The sequence below is a fragment of the Mastigoproctus giganteus genome, chromosome 14, assembly GCF_048544385.1.
Source record: "Mastigoproctus giganteus isolate SK-2022 chromosome 14, ASM4854438v1, whole genome shotgun sequence".
Taxonomy (NCBI): domain Eukaryota; kingdom Metazoa; phylum Arthropoda; class Arachnida; order Uropygi; family Thelyphonidae; genus Mastigoproctus; species Mastigoproctus giganteus.
In genome coordinates, this window is record NC_143588.1 from 5,397,106 (window position 1) to 5,417,683 (window position 20,578).

Consider the following 20,578-nt stretch of genomic DNA (forward strand, 5'->3'; position numbering starts at 1 on the left):
TTGGTAAAACACCTCCCGCCATTCCCAACACGCTCCATTCAAAGCCTCCTGTGGTATTCCGTCAAAAGGATGTCAGAAGGATTTTGACAAATCTTGATGCTAAGAAAGCTCCAGGGTCTGATGGCATTTCTCCACTTTCTCAAAACCTGTGCTCCTGAACTTACTCCTATTCTTTGCCGCCTTTTTTCACTTTCTTATTCCAAAGGTGTTTTTCCTTCTGCTTGGAAATTTGCTCATATCCAGCCAGTTCCTAAAATGGGTGACAAATCCCTCCCATCCAATTATTGTCCCATTGCAATTACTTCTACTCTTTCTAAAGTAATGGAGAAATCAATTAACCGCCAACTCTAAAACTACCTAGAAACCTTCCATCTAATCAACGATCGCCAGTATGGATTCTGTCAGGGTTGATCCACTGGGATGTTCTGGCTTATTTTACCCATTCATGGACTAATTCAATGGAAAGGTTCGGTGAAACACAAGTAGTTGGTCTTGACATCTCAAAGGCTTTTGATCGTGTTTGGCATAAAGGTCTTCTAAACAAGCTTCCATCTTATGGTTTACCAACTGTTTTTAGTAATTGGTTATCCAGTTTTCTCTCTGATCACTCACTGAGGGTGATGGTAGATGACTCTCTGTCTTCTAACTTCTCCACTAATGCCAGTGTCCCCAAGGTTCAGTTTTTTCCCCCATTCTTTTCCTCTTGTATATTAATGATCTTCTTCCATTGACTGGAAATCGTATCCATAATTTTGCTGATGATAGCACATTGCATTCCACTTTCCACTTTGAGAAACCTTGCCCTGTTCAATCAGCTTCAACTTCTCGAAAATCTGCTACCAATTCCTTAAATGCCGATCTTCAGGTAATTCTCCAGTGGGGCAAAGACAACTTAGTTGATTTCAACCCTTCTAAAACTCAGGATTCTTCTGCTCCTATGCTTACCTTTAGTGACACTCCGATTTCTAGGCAAAATGATATATCTCTTTTGGGGATAACCCTGACTTCTAATCTCTCTTGGCACAAGCACATTACAAATATTGCTTCCTCTGCATCCAGAAAACTTGGTTTTCTCTTTTGTTCTCGGCGTTACTTTTCTTCCAAACAGCTACTCACTCTGTATAAATCGCAAATCCACCCTGCCATGGGTTTTGGGGGCACCACCCCAGATGTTCCTACATCTGGGGTGGTGCTCCCAAAACCTCTCTCAGGCTGCTTGATTCCATTCAGAAGAGGGCAGTTAGGTTAATTAATGATTCATCTCTAACAGAGTCTCTCCACTCGCTGTCTCATAGACGTACTGTTTCTGCTGCATGCCTCTTCTACAGATACTTCCATGTGCACTGTTCTTCTGAATTAGCTTCTATAATTCGAGCTCTCTCATTCAAAACTGTCCGAACACATGCCACCACAAGCCAACATCCATTTACTGTCCAACTTCAAACTCACAGAACCAACTTTTCATCTTCCTTGTTTATTCATTCAACTGCCGTTTTCTGGAATAACCTTCTTTCATACGTATTTCCTGAAAATTACCGTCTACAGAAGTTCAAGTCCAATGTCAACAAATATCTTCTTTCATCTTCTCAACCTCCCACCCAAGCATGGTACTAAGTACTATAGGTTCTAATACCTCTCGCGTTTGCGGTTTACATAAAAAAAAAAAAAAAAATTCAGGAAAGAAATGCTTTTCTAAGGCATAGCTTCACCAGAGCCTCAGACACCTAGTGCACATTAAAGAGAAAGTTTTCCGCAGGTTACCAAGCATTTCAATTTATTAACAAATATGAATAACTAAAATTATTTAATTCATTATTAAATTAATTATAATAAAATATCTGATACTTACAGTAACTGCTCCTTTCAAACTTTTTAATTTGATATCAACATTTTTTTCTGCTTTATCCCGTTGGGCCTGATATATTTCTAAACGTCTAATTAAAGTTGACTTGTCTGCTTTAAAAGCCATAGATATTATGTTGAATTTTCCCTAAATATTAACCAATGTGGGGGGGAAACCTGAATTAATGCTTAAGAAAAAAGATTCATATGAATCTTTCTTATTCTTAATGATTCTTATTTCATGAAGTGAAAGCACATGATAACTCGAAGAAAAATAATAGCAAAAAGGATAATAACACAATCTTATCTACATGCAAAATCTTAACATAAATAAACTATTATGAATTTTTACTAAAAATTTTTTTTTTTTTAAATATTTTTATAAATTGAAATATAAAATGGCTAAATTGAAAGGTTATACAACTTTAAAAATTTTCACATTACAGAAAACAGGGTAGAATATCAACCTTTGAGACAACCCTTCATTACCAATCAATGAATGTCCCCACAAATGCAAATAATGAAAAACCAAACTATTTTTCTTAAAGCTGAACAAAAACGTTGATTTGTTTCCTTCACCAATGGATGAGAAGAGTGATTTAAAAAGTGGTTATGACATGATCTATAAAGTTAAATCTTATTTCCTTCAAGGAGAGCTTGAAATGATATCAGTTCTCAGCCTGAACTAAGAAGGAGAATGCAAAAAAAAACAAAAGGTTAAGACTGGATTGTAGGAAGTTTCCTTTTAGCCAGTCAGTTGTTGATTACTGTAACAAGTTAACTCTGTGGATAGTTGAGGCTGATAGGATTCAAACCACTGGCACAAGGCAAATTTCCACACATCTATTCTACAACTGTCTTTCCTCAACTTGAAACTGTGATCCCCTCAGGTTCTTAATCTGAGCAAGAGGAAGAATCCCATCAGCATTCAGCTTGTTCAACCCATTAAAGGCCTTATACACCTCAATCAGATCATCTCGCATGTGCCTCCTCTCCAGGTGCTGCAATTTGCAGAAATTAAGCCTTTCCTGGTAAGGGAATTGCTTTGTTCCCCTCACCAATCTTGTTGCCCTTCTTTGTACTCGTTCTAGCAACTCTACATCCTTCCTAAAATGAGGCCTCCAGACCTGTACACAGTATCTAGGTGTGGCCTCACCATTGCCTTGTATAACGGGATTATCACCTCCCTGTCCCTGCTAGCAAAATTCCTATATATCAATGACAAGACTCCATGACCTGCCCTGGCAGCCTGCCTGCACACATCAGCGAACTTCATATTTGACTGCACAATTACCCCCACGTCTTTTATGTTTCCACTTCACTGAGTATAGTACCAAACAGTTGGTACGTTTCTCTTCGGTTATTGCTATCCATATGCAGTACTTTGCATTTGTCAATGTTAAACTTTAGTTGCCATGTCTCAGCCAATTTGTCCAACTTGTCTAGATCCAGTTGGGGTAGCATACTGTCTTTACTGTCATAAACAACCCTGCCAACCTTTGTATCATCTGCAAACTTGGACATTAAACCTGACATATCTTCATTAATATCATTGATAAATATAAACAACAATGGGCTCAAAACTGAACCCTGGGAAACTCCACTAATAACATTTGTCCACGAAGAGCAGTGTCCATTGATTAACACTCTCTGTCATCTCCCATTCAACCATCCCTTTATTCACTGTAGCACCTTACCCTTAATGCCATACCTCTCCAATTTGTACAGCAGTCTTCAATGTTCAACAGTATCAAAAGTTTTCCTGAAATCCAAGTATAGGATATCAAAATTAGTTTTGGCAATTAGTTCCTTTGTGACCACATCACAGTATCAATCATATCCAATCAAATTGGTCAGACAAGACCTCCTTTTAACAAACCCATGCTGTGTCTTAATTATTACTGCAGTCTTGTCTAGATGATCCTGCAATGCTTCTTTAACAGGTGATAAATTTGATGAATTTGAGGTATTGCTCAAAACATCAAAGGCAGATATTGTTGGGATATCAGAGACGTGGTGTCACACAGATATAACTAATGCGGAACTGGAATTTGGGGAATACAATGTATATAGAAAGGATAGACAGGACAGGAGGGGAGGAGGGGTTATGCTATTAATTAAGAAACACATAAAGTCAAAGGAAGTGAAGCCAGTTGACATCGATGGACAAGGCAGTGTCGAGTCAGTTTGGTGTGACATAAGCATAGGGAAATCAAAATTGAGAGTAGGAGTGTGCTATAGGCCTAATGACTCTGATGAGTATAATAATATATTGTACAGGGAAATAGAGTGGGCCAGTAAATCAGAGAGTCTTATAATGGGGGATTTTAATTTCCCAGATATTGACTGGAATTTGTGGGTTGGTCACTCGCACACTAGCAAGGCTTTTGTGGATTTATTGGATGATTGTTTTCTACATCAGCATGTTCGTGAGGCAACAAGAGGGAGCAATACTCTTGATCTGATTATCAGTAGTGATTCTTCATGCATTAAGAACCTGCAGATAAATGAACCACTAGGTGGCAGTGATCACAGTGTGTTGAAGTGGGATTTACTCAAGGAGGTAACTACCATCAGAGGTAAAGGGAAGGGTTTTTGTTTTCGTAAAGGCGACTATGATGGTCTGAGACAGTATTTAAATTCTATACAGTGGGACCAACTGATGATGTTACCAACAGCAAACTCAAAATGGGAAGCATTCAAGGAACTAATCTTGGTGGCTACCAGGCTTTACATACCAACTAAGAAATATTGTTCAAGGTTTAGGCCTAAATGGTTGTCAGATGGACTAATGAGACATGTGGCAGAGAAGAAAAATGCATGGGATACATACAAATTAATGGGTGACATGGAAGCCTATGATAGATATAAGTTGGTCTGTAACCAAGTCACAAAGGAGATTAGGCAGGCAAAGGCAGACTACGAAAAATCCTTGGCAAAGGATGCAAAGAAAAACAGAAAGGAGTTCTTTACATACTTGAACTCGAGAAGGAAAGGGATGAATCAGATTGGTCCACTGGATATTGATGGTTCAACAGTTGAGGATCCTGCTCAGGTGGCTAACAATCTAAACGAGTATTTTGCATCTACATTCACGCATGAGGAGTTATTCAGGAAGGAGAATGATGTAGGTAAAGTAAACATTGGCAGTGAGCTGGATGATTTTGTAATAACTGAGAGGAAAGTGGAGGAGAGATTGTTGAGGATAAACATAAAAAAGGCACCTGGGTTGGATGGGATCTATCCAGTTATATTAAAGGAGGCAGCAAAGGAAGTATGCAAACCCCTAGCCATAATTATGAGAGCTTCTTTGGACTCAGGGGAGGTACCCATAGACTGGAGATGTGCAAATGTAACCCCAATTCACAAAGGAGGATCAAAGGCTGACACAAGTAATTATAGACCTGTTAGTTTAACTTCTGTTCCAGGTAAATTAATGGAGGCACTGGTTAAAGAAGCACTGCAGGATCATCTAGACAAGAATTCAGTTATAGCTCAGACGCAGCATGGTTTTGTTAAGGGCAGGTCTTGCCTGACCAATTTGATTGGATACTATGATGTAGTCACAAAAGAAATGGATGCAGGGAATAACTTTGATATTATATATTTGGATCTTAGAAAGGCTTTTGATACTGTTGCACATGGAAGACTGCTGCACAAATTGGAGCAGTGTGGCATTGGAGGCAAATTGCTGCTATGGATAAAGGGATGGTTGAGTGGCAGAAGACAGAGAGTGGTAATCAATGGACACTGCTCAACGTGGACTAATGTTATTAGTGGAGTTCCTCAAGGTTCAGTGTTGGGTCCATTGTTGTTTTCGGTGTTTATGAATGATATTGATGATGGGATATAAAGTTTAATGTTTAAGTTTGCAGATGATACAAAGGTTGGCAGGGTCGTTAAGGACACTACTGACGCTATGCTGCTGCAACAGGATCTGGAAAGGTTGAACAGATGGGCTGAGAGGTGGCAAATGAAGTTTAACATTGACAAATGTAAAGTACTACATATGGGTAACAGTAACCCCAGAGCAATGTATCAACTCTGTGGTACTACACTGACAGTGGTGGAGAATGAAAAGGCCCTGGGGGTAATTGTGCAGGCAGATATGAAGTTCTCTGAGCAGTGCAGACGAGCTGCAAGAGTAGATCATGGTGTCTTGTCAATGATATACAGGAATTTTTCTAGCAGGGATAAGGAGGTGATTATTCCCTTGTATAAGGCAATGGTTAGGCCACATCTTGAGTACTGTATACAGGTCTGGAGGCCTCATTTCAAGAAGGATGTAGAGCTGCTGGAACGGGTACAGAGAAGGGCAACAAGATTAGTAAATGGAACAAAGGGTTGCTCTTACGAAGAAAGGCTTAAGTTTTGCAAATTACAGAGTCTGGAGACTAGGCACCGGCGAGGTGATCTGATAGAGGTGTATAAGGCTTTGAATGGTTTGAGCATGCTCAATGCCAATGGGATTCTTCATCTTTCTCAGAATAATCACCTCAGAGGGCATAAATTCAAATTGAGGAAGGACGGATGTCGGATAGATGTGCGGAAATTTGCCTTTGGCCAGCGGGTGGTTGGTTGGTGGAACCGACTTCCATCACTTGTTGAAGTTGATAGCCTAAACAAATTTAAAGCTCAACTGGACAGGTATTTCGAACGAACGGAGGGGTGAAATGGGAGAGGGTTTTTTTTTTTTTTTTTGGCTGATGCTGAATAAGCTTGCTTTCTTGCATCATATGCCTCTACTAATGCTAATGCTAATGATTCCATTATTTTTCCCAGAAACACAAGTTAAACTAACAGGTCTATAGTTACTTGTGTCACCTTTTGAACCCACTTGTAAATTGGTGATACATTTGCACACCTCCAGTCAATGGGGACCCCCCCCCCCGAGTCGAAGGCAGCTCTCATAATTATGGCTAATGGGTTGCTTACTTCCTTTGCTGCCTCTGCTTATATCTTATTCTGCACTGCTTATATCTGTTTGATACTATGTCTCTGATAGCCCAACAATATCTGCCTTTGATGTCTTGACTAGCACTTCAAATTCATAAATTTTTATTGACTATACTTCTAGCATTAGTGTAAATGCACCTGTTCCTACTCTTAGTTAGCCTAACACAGTCCATGTATTTAATTTTTCACTATGACTCCCAGCACTGATGAAAATCTCCATTACCTTGCTTTCTCGGCTGCTGCTCATTCTAATAGAAGCAGTGCAAAGATCACTTCTACCTCTGCCTGCGGCCACTGTTAACTTTTAGTCTGTGTATCCCCCAAAGCTAGCAGTTTTCTGACCCACCTAACACTGTCTCGAAAGCATCAGCAAATATTCTTGCACCCTTTCTATTTAAGTGTACTCCAACCCTGTAGAAGCAGTCTCTCCTGTCAACAAGCACAGACCAGGCTGAATTGTCAATGTTAAACTTCAGTTGCCACTTCTCAGCTCATCTGCCTAAATTTTCTAGATCCTGTTGCAGTATCATACAGTCTTTACTCTCATTAACAACCTTGCCAACCTATGTATCATCTGCAAACTTGGACATTAAGCCTGACATACCTTCATCAATATCACTGATAAATACAGAAAAGAACAATGAGCCAAACACCAAACCCTAGGGAACTCCGCTAATAACATTAGTCCATGTAGAGCAGTGAACATTTATTACCACTCTCTGCTGTCGCCCACTGAACCATCCCTTTATCCATTGCATTAACTTGCCCTTAATACATGTGTAGTATTAAGGGCAATTAAATTGCCCTTAATACTACACATGGGAAACAGCAACCCCAGAGCAACATATCAACTCTGTGGTACTACACTGACAGTGGTAGAGAATGAAAGGGACCTGGGTGTGGTTGTGCAGGCAGATATGAAGTTCTCTGAGCAGTGCAGACGGGCTGCAAGAGTAGCTCATGGAGTATTGTCAATGATATACAGGAATTTTTCCAGCAGGGATAAGGAGGTGATTATTCCATTGTATAAGGCAATGGTCAGGCCACACCTAGAGTACTGTATACAGGTCTGGAGGCCTCATTTCAAGAAGGATGTAGAGCTGCTGGAACGAGTACAGAGAAGGGCAACAAGATTATTGAATGGAACAAAGGGGTGCTCTTACGAAGAAAGGCTTAAGTTTTGCAAATTACAGTGTCTGGAGACTAGGCACCAGCGAGGTGATCTGATAGAGGTGTATAAAGCCTTGAATGGTTTAAGCATGCTCAATGCTGATGGGATTCTTCCTCTAGCTCAGAAAAATCACCTGAGAGGGCATAAATTCAAATTGAGGAAAGACAGATGTAGGATAGACGTGCGGAAATTTGCCTTTAGCCAGCGGGTGGTTGGTTGGTGGAACAGACTTCCATCCCTTGTGGTGGAGGTTGATAGCCTAAATAAGTTTAAGGCTCAGCTGGACAGGTATTTTGAACGAACAGAGGGGTGAAGTGGAAGTGGGTTTTTTTTTTTTTTTTTTTTGGCTGATGCTGCATAAGCTTGCTTTCTTGCATCAAATGCCTCTACTAATGCTAATGCCATATCACTCCAATTTGTACAGCAGTCTTCCATATGCAAAGTATCAAAAGCTTTCCTGAAATCCAAGTATATATCAAAATTATTTTTGCATCCTCTTGACCACATCGTAGTATCCAATCAAATTGGTTAGACAAGACTTCCCCTTAACAAACCCATGCTGTGTCTGAGCTATTACTGCTGTCTTGTCTATGTGATCCTGTACTACCTCTTTAACCAGTAACTCCATTATTTTCCCTGGAACAGAAGTTAAACTCACAGGTCTATAATTATTTTGTGTCACCCTTTGTGAATTGGGGATATATTTGTACATCTCCAGTCCACGGGGACCTCCCCTGAATCTAAGGATGCTCTCATAATTTTGGCAAAGGGTTTACTTACTTCCCTTGTTGCCTCCTTCATTATAACTGGATAGATTCCATTTCCCCAGGTGCATTTTTATGTTTAACTTCAACAATTTCTCCTCCACTTTGCTCTCAGTTATTACAAAATCACTTAGCTCACTTTTACGAGTTTGATAAACGTCTGGCATTCCCCTCCTTGAATAACTCCTCATGTGTGAATGTAGATGCAAAATACTCATTCAGTTTATCAGCCACTTGAGCAGGATCAGCAATATTCAAACTATCTATGTTAAGTGGACCGATAATTACCTCCTTATTCATGCTAGCATAATTCCTGTATATCATAGACAAAATCCCATGTGCTCTCCTGTCTGCACTCCTCAGAGAACTTAATAAATTATCTGACTGCAAAATTATCCCAGGACTTTTTTATTTTTCACTACTCTGAGATCAATGCCATACTTTGCTGCCTCCCTTAATATGCAGTACTTGAAATTTTCAACATTAAACCTCAAATGGCATTTCTCAGTCCAACTGCCTAATTTTTCTACAGCTTGTTGCCGTAGCATACAGTCGTTAACCATTCTGCCAACCTTCGTATCATCTACAAATTCAGACATTAACCTGATATTTCTTTATCAATATCCATAATAAATACAGAAAACAACAGTGGATGCAGCACCAAACCCTTGTGGGGTTTTCACTGAAAGCATTATTCCACAATAAGTAGTGTTCATTAATAACAACTCTCTGTCTTCTACCACATAACCATCTCTTTATCTTTGATATTATATACCTGGATCTTAGAAAGGCTTTTGATACTGTTGCACATGGAAGACTGCTGCACAAATTGGAGCAGTGTGGCATTGGAGGCAAATTGCTGCTATGGATAAAGGGGTGGTTGAGGGGGAGAAGATAGAGAGTGGTAATCAATGGACACTGCTCATCGTGGACTAATGTTATCAGTGGAATCCCTCAGGGTTCAGTGTTGAGTCTATTGTTGTTTTCTGTATTTATAAATGATATTGATGATGGTATATCAAGCTTAATGTCCAAGTTTGCAGACGATACAAAGGTTGGCAGGGTTCTCAAGGACACTACTGACACTATGCTGCTGCAACAGGATCTGGAAAGGTTGAGCAGATGGGCTGAGAGGTGGCAAATGAAGTTTAACATTGACAAATGTAAAGTACTACATATGGGATACAGCAATCCCAGAGCAACGTATAAACTCTGTTGTACTACACTGACAGTGGTAGAGAATGAAAGGGACCGGGGGGGGGGTAGTGCAGGCAGATATGAAGTTCTCTGAGCAGTGCAGACGGGCTGCAAGAGTAGCTCATGGTGTATTGTCAATGATATATAGAAATTTTTCTAGCAGGGATAAGGAGGTGATTATTCCCTTGTATAAGGCAATGGTCAGGCCACACCTAGAGTACTGTATACAGGTCTGGAGGCCTCATTTCAAGAAGGATGTAGAGCTGCTGGAACGAGTACAAAGAAGGGCAACAAGATTAGTGAATGGAACAAAGGGGTGCTCTTATGAAGAAAGGCTTAAATTTTGCAAATTACAGTGTCTGGAGACTAGGCACCAGCGAGGTGATCTAATAGAGGTGTATAAAGCCTTGAATGGTTTTTGAGCATGCTCAATGCTGATGGAATTCTTCCTCTTGCTCAGAATAATCACCTGAGAGGGCATAAATTCAAATTGAGGAAAGACAGATGTAGGATAGATGTGCGGAAATTTGCCTTTAGCCAGCGGGTGGTTGGTTGGTTGGTGGAACAGACTTCCATTCCTTGTTGTGGAAGTTGATAGCCTAAATAAGTTTAAGGCTCAGCTAGACTGTATTTCGAATGAACAGGGGGGTGAAGTGAAAATGTTTTTTTTTTTTTTCTTTTTTTTGGCTGATGCTGCATAAGCTTGCTTTCTTGCATCAAATGCCTCTACTAATGCTAATGCTATCAATAGCAGTAACATGCCCTTAATGCCACACTGCTCCAATTTGTACAGGAGTCTTATGAGCAACAATATCAAAAGCTTTATTGAAATCCAACCAATATATAATACCAAAATAATTTTTTGCATACAGTTCCTTTGTTACTGCATGATATTATCCGATCAAATTGGTCAGACAAGATCGCCCATTGACAAAACCATGCTGTGACTGAAATATAACTGCACTCTGTCTAGATGGTCCTGCATTATTTCTTTAACCAGTAACTCCATTATTTTCCCTGGAAGAGAAGTTAAGCTAACAGGTTTGTAATTACTCTTGTCACTATTTGATCCCCCTTTGTGAATTAGGGATATATTTGCACATCTCCAGACAACAGGGACTTCCCTGAATCCAAGGATATTCTTATAATTATGGCTAAGGGTTTGTATAGCTCGTTTGCTATATCCCCTATATAATTTGGTAGATCCCATGTACTCCAGGTACCTTTCTACATTTAACTCCAGCAGTGTCTTCCACTTTCCACTCAGTTATTACAAAATCATTTAACTCCCTGTTAGAGTATAATAAGAATCTGGCATCCACTTCCCTAAAGAATTCCGTATATCTGAATGTAGCTGCAAAATACTTATTCAGCTTGTCAACAACCTGAGTAAGACCATCAATAGTTGAACCATTGACATCAAGTGGACCTATGAGATTCATCCATTTTTCTAGGGTTTACATAAGGAAAGAAGTCTCTGCTATTTTTTCTTTTCCTTCTTCATCCATCCTTCTAGTGTTTACATAAGAAAAGAAGCCTAATTTTTGCCAAGAAATTCTCATAATCTGCCTTAACTTGCCTAAGGTTAGGTGGGTCAGAAAACTGCTAGCAGGGGGGTTCACAGACTAAACGGTTAAAAGTAGCTGCAGGTAGAGGTGAAGGTGATTCTTGCACTACTTCTATTAGAATAAGCAGTGGCCTGGAGCGAGGGGTGCTGGGAGTTTCAGGGACTGATGGTAGTCATCGTGAAACAGGTGGGTATATGGGATGTGTTAGGGTAACTAAGAATAAGAATACATGCATGAATACTTGCATGTATACCAATGCTGGAAGTATAGTAAATAAATTTGATGATTTTGAAGTGTTGGTCAAGACACCAAAGACAGATATTGTTGGGATATCAGAGATGTGGTGTCACACAGATATTAGGAATGCAGAATTGGAATTTGGGGAGTACAATGTGTACAGAAAGGATAGACAGGATAGGAAGGAGGAGGTGTTATGCTGTTAATTAATAAAAACATAAAATCAAAAGAAGTGCATCCAGTTGATATAGGTGAACAGTGCCCTGTTGAGTCAGTTTGATGTGACATAAGCACTGTGAAAGGAAAAATAAGAGTAGGAGTGTGTTATACGCCTAATGACTCGAATGAGTACAATGAACAGTTGTACAGAGAAATAGAGTGGGCTAGTAAATCAGAATGTCTTATAATGGGGGATCTTAACTTCCCAGATATTGACTGGAACTTGTGGTTTGGTCACTCGCACACTAGTAAGCCTTTTGTGGATTTATTGGATGATTGTTTTCTGCAGCAGCCTGTTCAAGAGGCAACCACAGAGGTTAATACTCTTGATCTGGTTATCAGCAGTGATCATTTGTGCATTAAGAATTTGCAGATAAAGGAACCACTAGGTGGCAGTGATCACAGTGTACTGATGTGGGATTTACTTAAAGATATAATTACCACCAGGTAAAGGAAAGGGTTTATGCTTCAGTAAAGGTGACTACAGTGTTCTCAGACAGTTTTTAAATTCTGTATGGTAGGATTAACTGATGATGTTACCAACAGCAAGTTCTAAGTGGGAAGCATTCAAGGAATTAATCGTGGAAGCTACTAAATGTTTCATACCAAGGTTTGGGTCTAAATGGTTGTCAAATGAACTAATGAGACTCGTGGCAGAGAAGAAAAATATATGGTAAGCATATAATTTATCAGGCGACAAAGAAGCCTATCACAGATATAAGCTAGTCTGTAATCAAGTCACAAAGGAGGTTAGGCAAGTGAAGGCAGATTATGAGAAATCTTTGGCAACGGATGCTAAGAAAAACAGCAAGGATTTCTTTACTTATACAAAGTATAAACTCTAAAAGTAAGAGGATGAATCTGATTGGTCCACTTGATACTGATGGTTCGACTGTTGATGATCCTGCTCAGATAACTAACAAACTGAATGAGTATTTTGCATCTACATTAACACATGAGGAGTTATTAAGGTTTGAAAATGCCAGAAGGTTATCAAATTGTAGCAGGATGCTTAATGATTTTGTAATAACTGAGAGCAAAATAGAGGAAAAATTGTTGAAGTTAAACCTAAGAAAACATCTGGGGTGGATGGGATCTATCCAGTTATATTAAAGGAGGTGGCAAGGGAAGTAAGCATACCCTTAGCCATAATTATGAGAGCATCCTTGAACTCAGGGGAGGTTCCCACAAATTGTAGATGTGCAAATGTATCCCCAATTTACAAAGGGGGATTGAAGGGTGACATGAGTAATTACAGACCAGTTAGTTTAACTTCTGTTCCTCGTAAAATAATGGAGTCACTGGTTAAGATGCATTGCAGGATTATATAGACAAAACTGCAGCAATAATTCAGACACAGCATGGGTTTGTTACGGGAAAGTCTTGTCTGACAAATTTGATAGGATATTATGATGTGGTTACAAAGGAACTGGATGCAAAAAATAATTTTGATATCATATACTTGGATTTCAGGAAAGCTTTTGACACTGTTGCGCATTGAAGATTGCTGTACAAATTGGAGCAGAATGGTATTAAGGGTAAGTTGCTACAATGAATAAAAGGATGGTTAAGTGGGAGAAGACAGAGGGTGGTAATCAATGGGTGCAGCTCTTCGTGAACATATGTTATTAGTGGAGTCCCAGGGTTCGGTGTTGGGTCCACTGTTATTTTGTATATTTATCAATGATATTGATGAAGATATATCAGGCTTAGTTTCGAAGTTTGCAGATGATACAAAGGTTGGTAGGGTTGTTAATGACAGTAATGGAAGTGTGCTACTGCAACCATATCTAGAAAATTTGGGCAGATGGTCTGAGAAGTGGCAACTGAAGTTGAACATTGACAAATGCAAAGTACTACATATTGGTAGATGTAACCCTAGAGAAACATACCAACTGTGTGGTACTACACTTAAGGTGGTAGAAAATGAAAAAGACCTGGGAGTAATTGTGCAGTCAGATATGAAGTTTTCTGAGCAATGCAGACAGGCTGCCAGGGCAGGTCATGGTGTTTTGTCAATAATATACAGGAATTTTTCTAGCAGGGAAAAGGAGGTGATTGACCCTCTGTATAAGGCAATGGTCAGGCCATGCCTTGAGTACTGCATACAAGTCAGGAGGCCTCATTTTAGGAAGGGTGTAGATTTGCTTGGCGTGTACAGAGAAGGGCAACAAGGTGGGTGAGGGTATTGAAGGGATCCTCTTACAAAGAGAGGCTTAAGTTATGCAAATTGCAGGGGCTGGAGAGTAGCCAGCACCTGCAAAGGTGATCTGACTGAGGTGTATAGGGCTTTGAATGCGTTGAGCACACTGAATTTCAGATTATGAACCTAAGGATACATAAATTGAAATTGAGGAAAGACAGATGTAGAATAGATGTGCAGAAATTTGCCTTTAGCCAGCAGGTGGTTAATTGCTGGAACAAACTTCCATCTGTTGTTGTGGAAGTTGATAGGTGAAATAAATTTAAGGAGGAACTGGACAAACATTTAGAGGGAATTGTTTTGTAAATTTTTTATTATATTTTTTTTTTGGCTGATGCTACATAAGCTCATACACTTGCTTTCTTGCATCACATACCACTACTACTAACATCCATTAAGCCTTGATAGCAGATTATTGGCCCTGAGTGCCAAGTGATAGTTTCCAAGCGATTTCTAGTGTTTCTCTTTGGCTCTCCAGTTAGCTTTCCAAAACTCCTTTTCCACTTGCAATGTTATTGCTGATTCCTCACATCATTGCTTTTATCCCAGTCAACAATACTGGTTTCTTCTAATTGCTTGGTCACTGGGTGGCACTGCTCTTGCCTCCATGTGGCAGGGCTGGTAATCTGGGAAAAGAAAGTCCCTCTCCCAGGACTAAAAGGAGCAACCATGGATTGTGATACATATTCACCTCTAAAGCCAACAGGATCTCAACATACTGACACCCACAGAATGGAACATGACAGTCTTCTGAACAGATCTGAACAAATTAGAACCACCAACTTTGATGATAACACATTCCTTATTGACTCAGCTCTTAAGCAAACTCTCTCCCCCATGTCATTCAGAGATGTCTCGAAATGCAGTAGGTACACCAAAAATGGTATATAACAACTCTAGTCAGGAGATCAATAAATTTAAACAACACAAGAAAGTCATTCTGAATTATTATTAAAAATGTCCGCTATAAACAGAATATCAATCAAAGTCACACCACACAGCACACTGACCGGGGTTCGAGCCCGTCACCACAAAATACGGAGGATGGGGAAAGGTCATGGAATGACCACCACATATTCCCGGAGCAATATTCATTAGGCCTATAACACACTTCTACTCTCAATTTTGATCTCCCAATGCTTATATCACACCAAACTGACTCGACACTGCAGTGTCCAGCGATGACTTCACTGACTTCACTTCCTTGGATTTTATGTGTTTCTTAACTAATAGCATAACCCCTCCTCCATTCTTATCCTGTCTATCCTTCTTGGTATACATTGTACTCATCAAATTCCAGTTCTGCATTCCTTATATCTGTGTGACACCACGTCTCTGATATCCCAACAATACTACCAATTTTAAACACACACACCAACCGTTTATGACTGGTTGAATAATGAAATAAAATAAAATAAAATGATAGAAAAGACTGTAAAATAATATTTACAAAAAACTTTTAATCATTTACAAAAAGCTAAACTAAACTATAACAAAAGTAAAATAAGTTAAAATATAAATATAAAAGCGATAAAAAAGACGATAAAAAACACTAGAGCTTTCGGAGGTGTCTTCCTCCTTCCTCAGTAATAGTGAGACTTAAATGACACATCCTTAAATACCAGGTTCACGGCACACGTGGATAACCAGGCGCATACTCAGCATTCCTTTCACTTGTGCCGGAACCGGAAGTGGACTGGACACGTGGAAAATTAAAACGTTTGTCTCTTGTCAAAACCACCGCCTCAAAAAGGGGGTGAAGCCTAACTCCCCTGTCTCTGTTTATACTATTGTTACCAGAGGATCCAATCCACAGACTTTCCAGCCACTTGCGGTCCCAGAATCTGTGCGCCCGGTCAAGGATGACAGCGTTGTCGGGGGAGATCTGGTGTTGTTTTTCCCAATAGTGCTCGGCAATGGCGGATTTATTGAGCTCTGCGGTCCGTATCGCTCGTGAATGTTCTCCCAGACGGTCCTTGAGACGCCGTCCTGTCTCCCCCACGTAACATTCCCCACAATCCGGGCATGTGATCTCATACACGACCCCACTACTAGAATCCCTAGTAATGGGGTCTTTGACCTGTGACACTACTGTGTGCAACCTCCGGCCCGGAAGCTGCACACAGCGTGTCTGAAAGTCACGAAGCATCCTGGCAATGCGATCTGACAGGCCCGGATAGTAGGGAAAATACACTGTGGTAAGCGGTACAGGCGGAACTACCCGATTGGGCTCTTCCTCTCTGTTGTATTCATCAATGACCCTCTGGGGGTAACCGCACCTCATAAGATCCGTCGTGATTTGCCTAATTTCCTTCTCCCCCTCCTCAGGGGTACTGCAATGCGTTCTCACCCTACCCAAAAGTGCTCTGGCCACACTATTCTTATGTTGGACAGTCTGTGCCGTCCTATAATGTGTGTACTGGCCCCTACACATTGGTTTCCTATAAACCTTAGTTCTAAGTCTGGGGCCTTCCCTATATACCATTATGTCCAGAAATGGGAGGGTACCATCTATTTCTACCTCCGAGGTAAATTTTATGAAGGGGGAGAAACCATTGAGAAACGAGACCACATCTTCCTCTCTCCCCTTCCTTACAATAGTAAACGTGTCATCAACATATCGTTTCCACTTACGCATAGGGAACTCCAATCTTGCGAAAACCCTATTCTCAAATTCCTCCATAGCCAGATTTGCAACAATGGCGCTGATTGGAGAACCCATGGCTATACCGTGAACCTGTTTATACATCACTCCTTGGAAAACCAAGGTTGTACTAGAAAGACATAATTCAACAGCACCACATATATCTTCTATGTTTAGGTGGGATCTAGCACTTAAAGTATTATCATTTTGTAAAGCCAGCCTTACACATTCTACCCCATGTGCTATGGGGATACAAGTAAATAATGATATAACATCTAATGACATCATCAACTCGTCCTCCCCTATTTCTTGACTCCTTACAAAGTTCACAAATTCCGCACTGTCTCCAATGACCAACGCGGACCGCCCCACAACTGGGGAAATCAGCTGCGCCAGATATTTAGATAAAGCATACGTAGGGCTACCAATGAAGGAAACTATGGGCCGTAATGGAACATTCTCCTTGTGTGTCTTAGGTAACCCATAAAATCTGGGCAGTCGACACCCTGTTGCATGCATGGACCAATACTTGTCCTTTGGAATCTTTTCCATCTTTAGCCAGGAAAGTAGCATCTTATTTACACGCTGTTCTAAGCTAGCCAAGGGGTTTCTGTGAACACAATCTTATAAGTACAATTATCACCTAATAAGTCTAACGCTTTCTTGTGGTAATCTTCTTTGTTTAATACCACAGTTGAACTGCCTTTATCTGCTGGTAGGATTATAATATCTTCGTCCCGTTTAAGTTCTTCTAGTGCTTTCTTCTGTTTCGGAGTAAGATTTGGAGCAATCGTTTTTGCTTGGCCCAGGATGGCGACAGCTTTAACACGAATTTGATTAGCAATATGTTCAGGTAACTTGCTAATTGCCCTCTCGATACCCATAGATGTTTCGGTAATTGGAGGTTTAGGGGGTAGCAATGCAAACTTAGGTCCAAGAGCCAATAGTCTCTCTTGTTCTCGGGTTAACGATTTGCCACTTAAATTCTGAATAAATTCTTAAATTCTGATTAAAATTGGTAGTATGAATAATCCAAACCTCAGAGGCCTTATTGCAGATATCCCAACAATATCTGCCTTTGATGCTTTGAGCAATACCTCAAATTCATCAAATTTATTTACCAAAGCATTGGTGTACATGCAAGTATGCTGTTCCTATTCTTAGCTACCCTAACACAACCCATGTGTTTACTTGTAGCGGAATAACACCCAGCATCTCTGAAATACCCTGCATCTTGTTTTCCGGGCTGCTGCTCATTCCAATAGAAGCAGTGCAAGAATCACTTTAACCCCTGCCAGTGGATACTGTTAATCTATTAGTCCTTGTATCCCCCCCAAGCCAGAGATTTCCGGCCCACCTAACACTGCCTCGATTGTTGAAGTTAAACATAAGAAAGGCACCTGAGGTGGATGGGATATATCCAGTTATATTAAAGAAGCTGGCAAAGGAAGCAAGCAAACCCTTAGCCATAATTATGAAAGCATCCTTGGACTCAAGGAAAGTCCTCACAGACTGGAGATGTGCAAATGTATATTCAAATCACAAAGGGTGACACGAGTAATTTCAGACCTGTTAGTTTGAATTGTGTTTCAGGGAAAATAATGGAGTCACTGGTTAAAGAAGCATTGCAGGATCACCTAGACAAGACTGTAATAATAATTCAGACACAGAATGGGTTTGTTAAGGGGAAGTCTTGTCTGACCAATTTGACTGGATACTATGAGGTAGTCACAAAGGAAATGGTTGTAAAAAATAATTTTGATATCACATACTTGGATTTCAGGAAAGATTTGATACTGTTGTACATGGAAGAATATTGAACAAATTAGAGCAGTATGGCATTAAGGGCAAGTTGCTACAATGGATAAAAGGATGGTTGAGTGGGAGAAGACAGAGCGTGGTAATCAATGAAAACTGCTGTTCGTGGACTCATGTTATTAGTGGAGTCCCCCAGGATTCAGTATTGGGCCCATTGCTGTTTTGTATATTTATCAATGATATTGATGAAAGTCATCAATATCAAAGTGTAATGTCAAAGTTTGCAGATGATACAAAGGTAGTTAGGGTTGTTAATAACAGTAATGACAGTATGCTGCTGCATCAGTATCTGGAAAAGTTGGGCAGATGGGCTGAGAAGTGGCAACTAAAGTTTAATATTGACAAATGTAGAGTACTGCATATGGGTAGCAGTAACCTCAGAGAAATGTACCAACTGGGTGGTGTTACTCAGTGTAGAGTCATCATCATCAGCCATTTTCAATCCACTACAGGAAGAAGGCCTCTCCAGCAACTTTCCAGTTCCATCTGTTTTGTGCAATGGTCTTCCATTTACTACCCACAAATTTATGAATTTCATCTGTCCATCTCCATTGTTGTCTTCCAGGTTTTTCTCTTAGCTCCTCTTGGGTACCATCTGTTATTTTCTTAGTCCATCTGTCATCATGTCTTCGATCTATATGTCCTGCCCAAGACCATTTTAGTTCTTTAGTTTTGATAAAAATGTCCTTTACTTGAGTTTGCTGCCAAATCCATCTGTTTCTCTTCTTATCTAACAGTCTGATTCCCAATATAATTCGTTCCATTGTTCACTGTGTAGTTCTCAGCTTCTCTTCCATTCTTTTGGTGAGTGCCCAAGTTTCACTTCCATAAGTCATGGTGGGAAGTATACATTGGTTCATTATTTTACGTTTCAGAGAAATTGGGATATTGCTCCTCAGTATGTGACTATATTTTCTGAATGCTATCCATCCAAAATTTATTCTTCTCTTGACTTCAGCCATTTATCATTATTACAGCTAATGACTTGTCCCAGATAAGTATATGACTCCACCTTTTCAATTACTGCTCCTTCGATCATTATATCCCTTTCTGTGGCATACCTGTTCATCATTACTTTTGTTTTAGCCATATTCATCTTTAGTCCAAAATTCTTACTAACCCTGCATAACTGATTGAGAATTTCCTCTAATTGTTTCGGATCTTGGCTTATGACCACAATGTCATCTCCAAATCGTAAATGGTTTAGGTACTCTCCATTGACATTGATTCCTTTCTGCGACTGGTCTAATCTTCTGAAAGCTTCCTCAAGGGCAGCAATAAACAACTTCAGAGATATTGTGTCTCCTTGTTGAACTCTTTCTCAATTTTAAATTTCCTACTGTCTTTGTCTAGTCTAATGAAAGAGCATTCTCATATATTTTCTTCAAAATCATAATATATGGGGTATCTATGCCTTGTTTTTCCTGTGCCCAAAATACTGCCTTAAGCTGTATGGAGTCAAATGCCTTTTCATAATCCACAAATGCCAGGCATAATGGTGTTTTATATCCATTTTCTTTCTCCATTAACTGTGACATTATGTGAAGGTGATCCATAGTTGAGAATCCTGTCCTAAAGCCAGCTTACTCTTTCGGTTGATTCTCATCAAGTATTCTTTCTAACCTGTTAGTAATGACCCTTGTGAACAACTTCTAGATGTGGGATAACAAGCTAATTGGTCAATAATTTCCAATTTCTGATTTATCTCCTTTCTTATGTAGCAAAACTATGATTGCATTATTCCACTCCTTAGGTGTCACACCTTTTCTAATGCATTTTGTGAAGAGTCTTGTCAGTTTTTGTGTCATGTCTCTTGCTCCCAATTTTAACAACTCTACAGTAACTTCATCTTCCCCCAGGGCTTTCTTGTCCTTCATTTTCTTCAACGCATGTTCTACCTCATCAGGAAGGATATCAGGTATGTTGTATGTGTTACTAATTTGCGATCCATCTTCCCCA

General features: G+C 39.9%; 1 protein-coding gene across 1 annotated transcript in view; it reads right to left on the minus strand.

The window, feature by feature from the left end:
• LOC150074956 (uncharacterized) overlaps window positions 1-20,578 on the minus strand; it is a 735,724-nt gene that overhangs the window by 172,880 nt on the left and 542,266 nt on the right. The window contains exon 18 of the mRNA XM_090389002.1: window positions 1,850-1,990. Within this exon, the coding sequence (XP_090245128.1) occupies window positions 1,850-1,990 (141 nt within the window). The remainder of the gene's footprint in view (window positions 1-1,849; window positions 1,991-20,578) is intronic.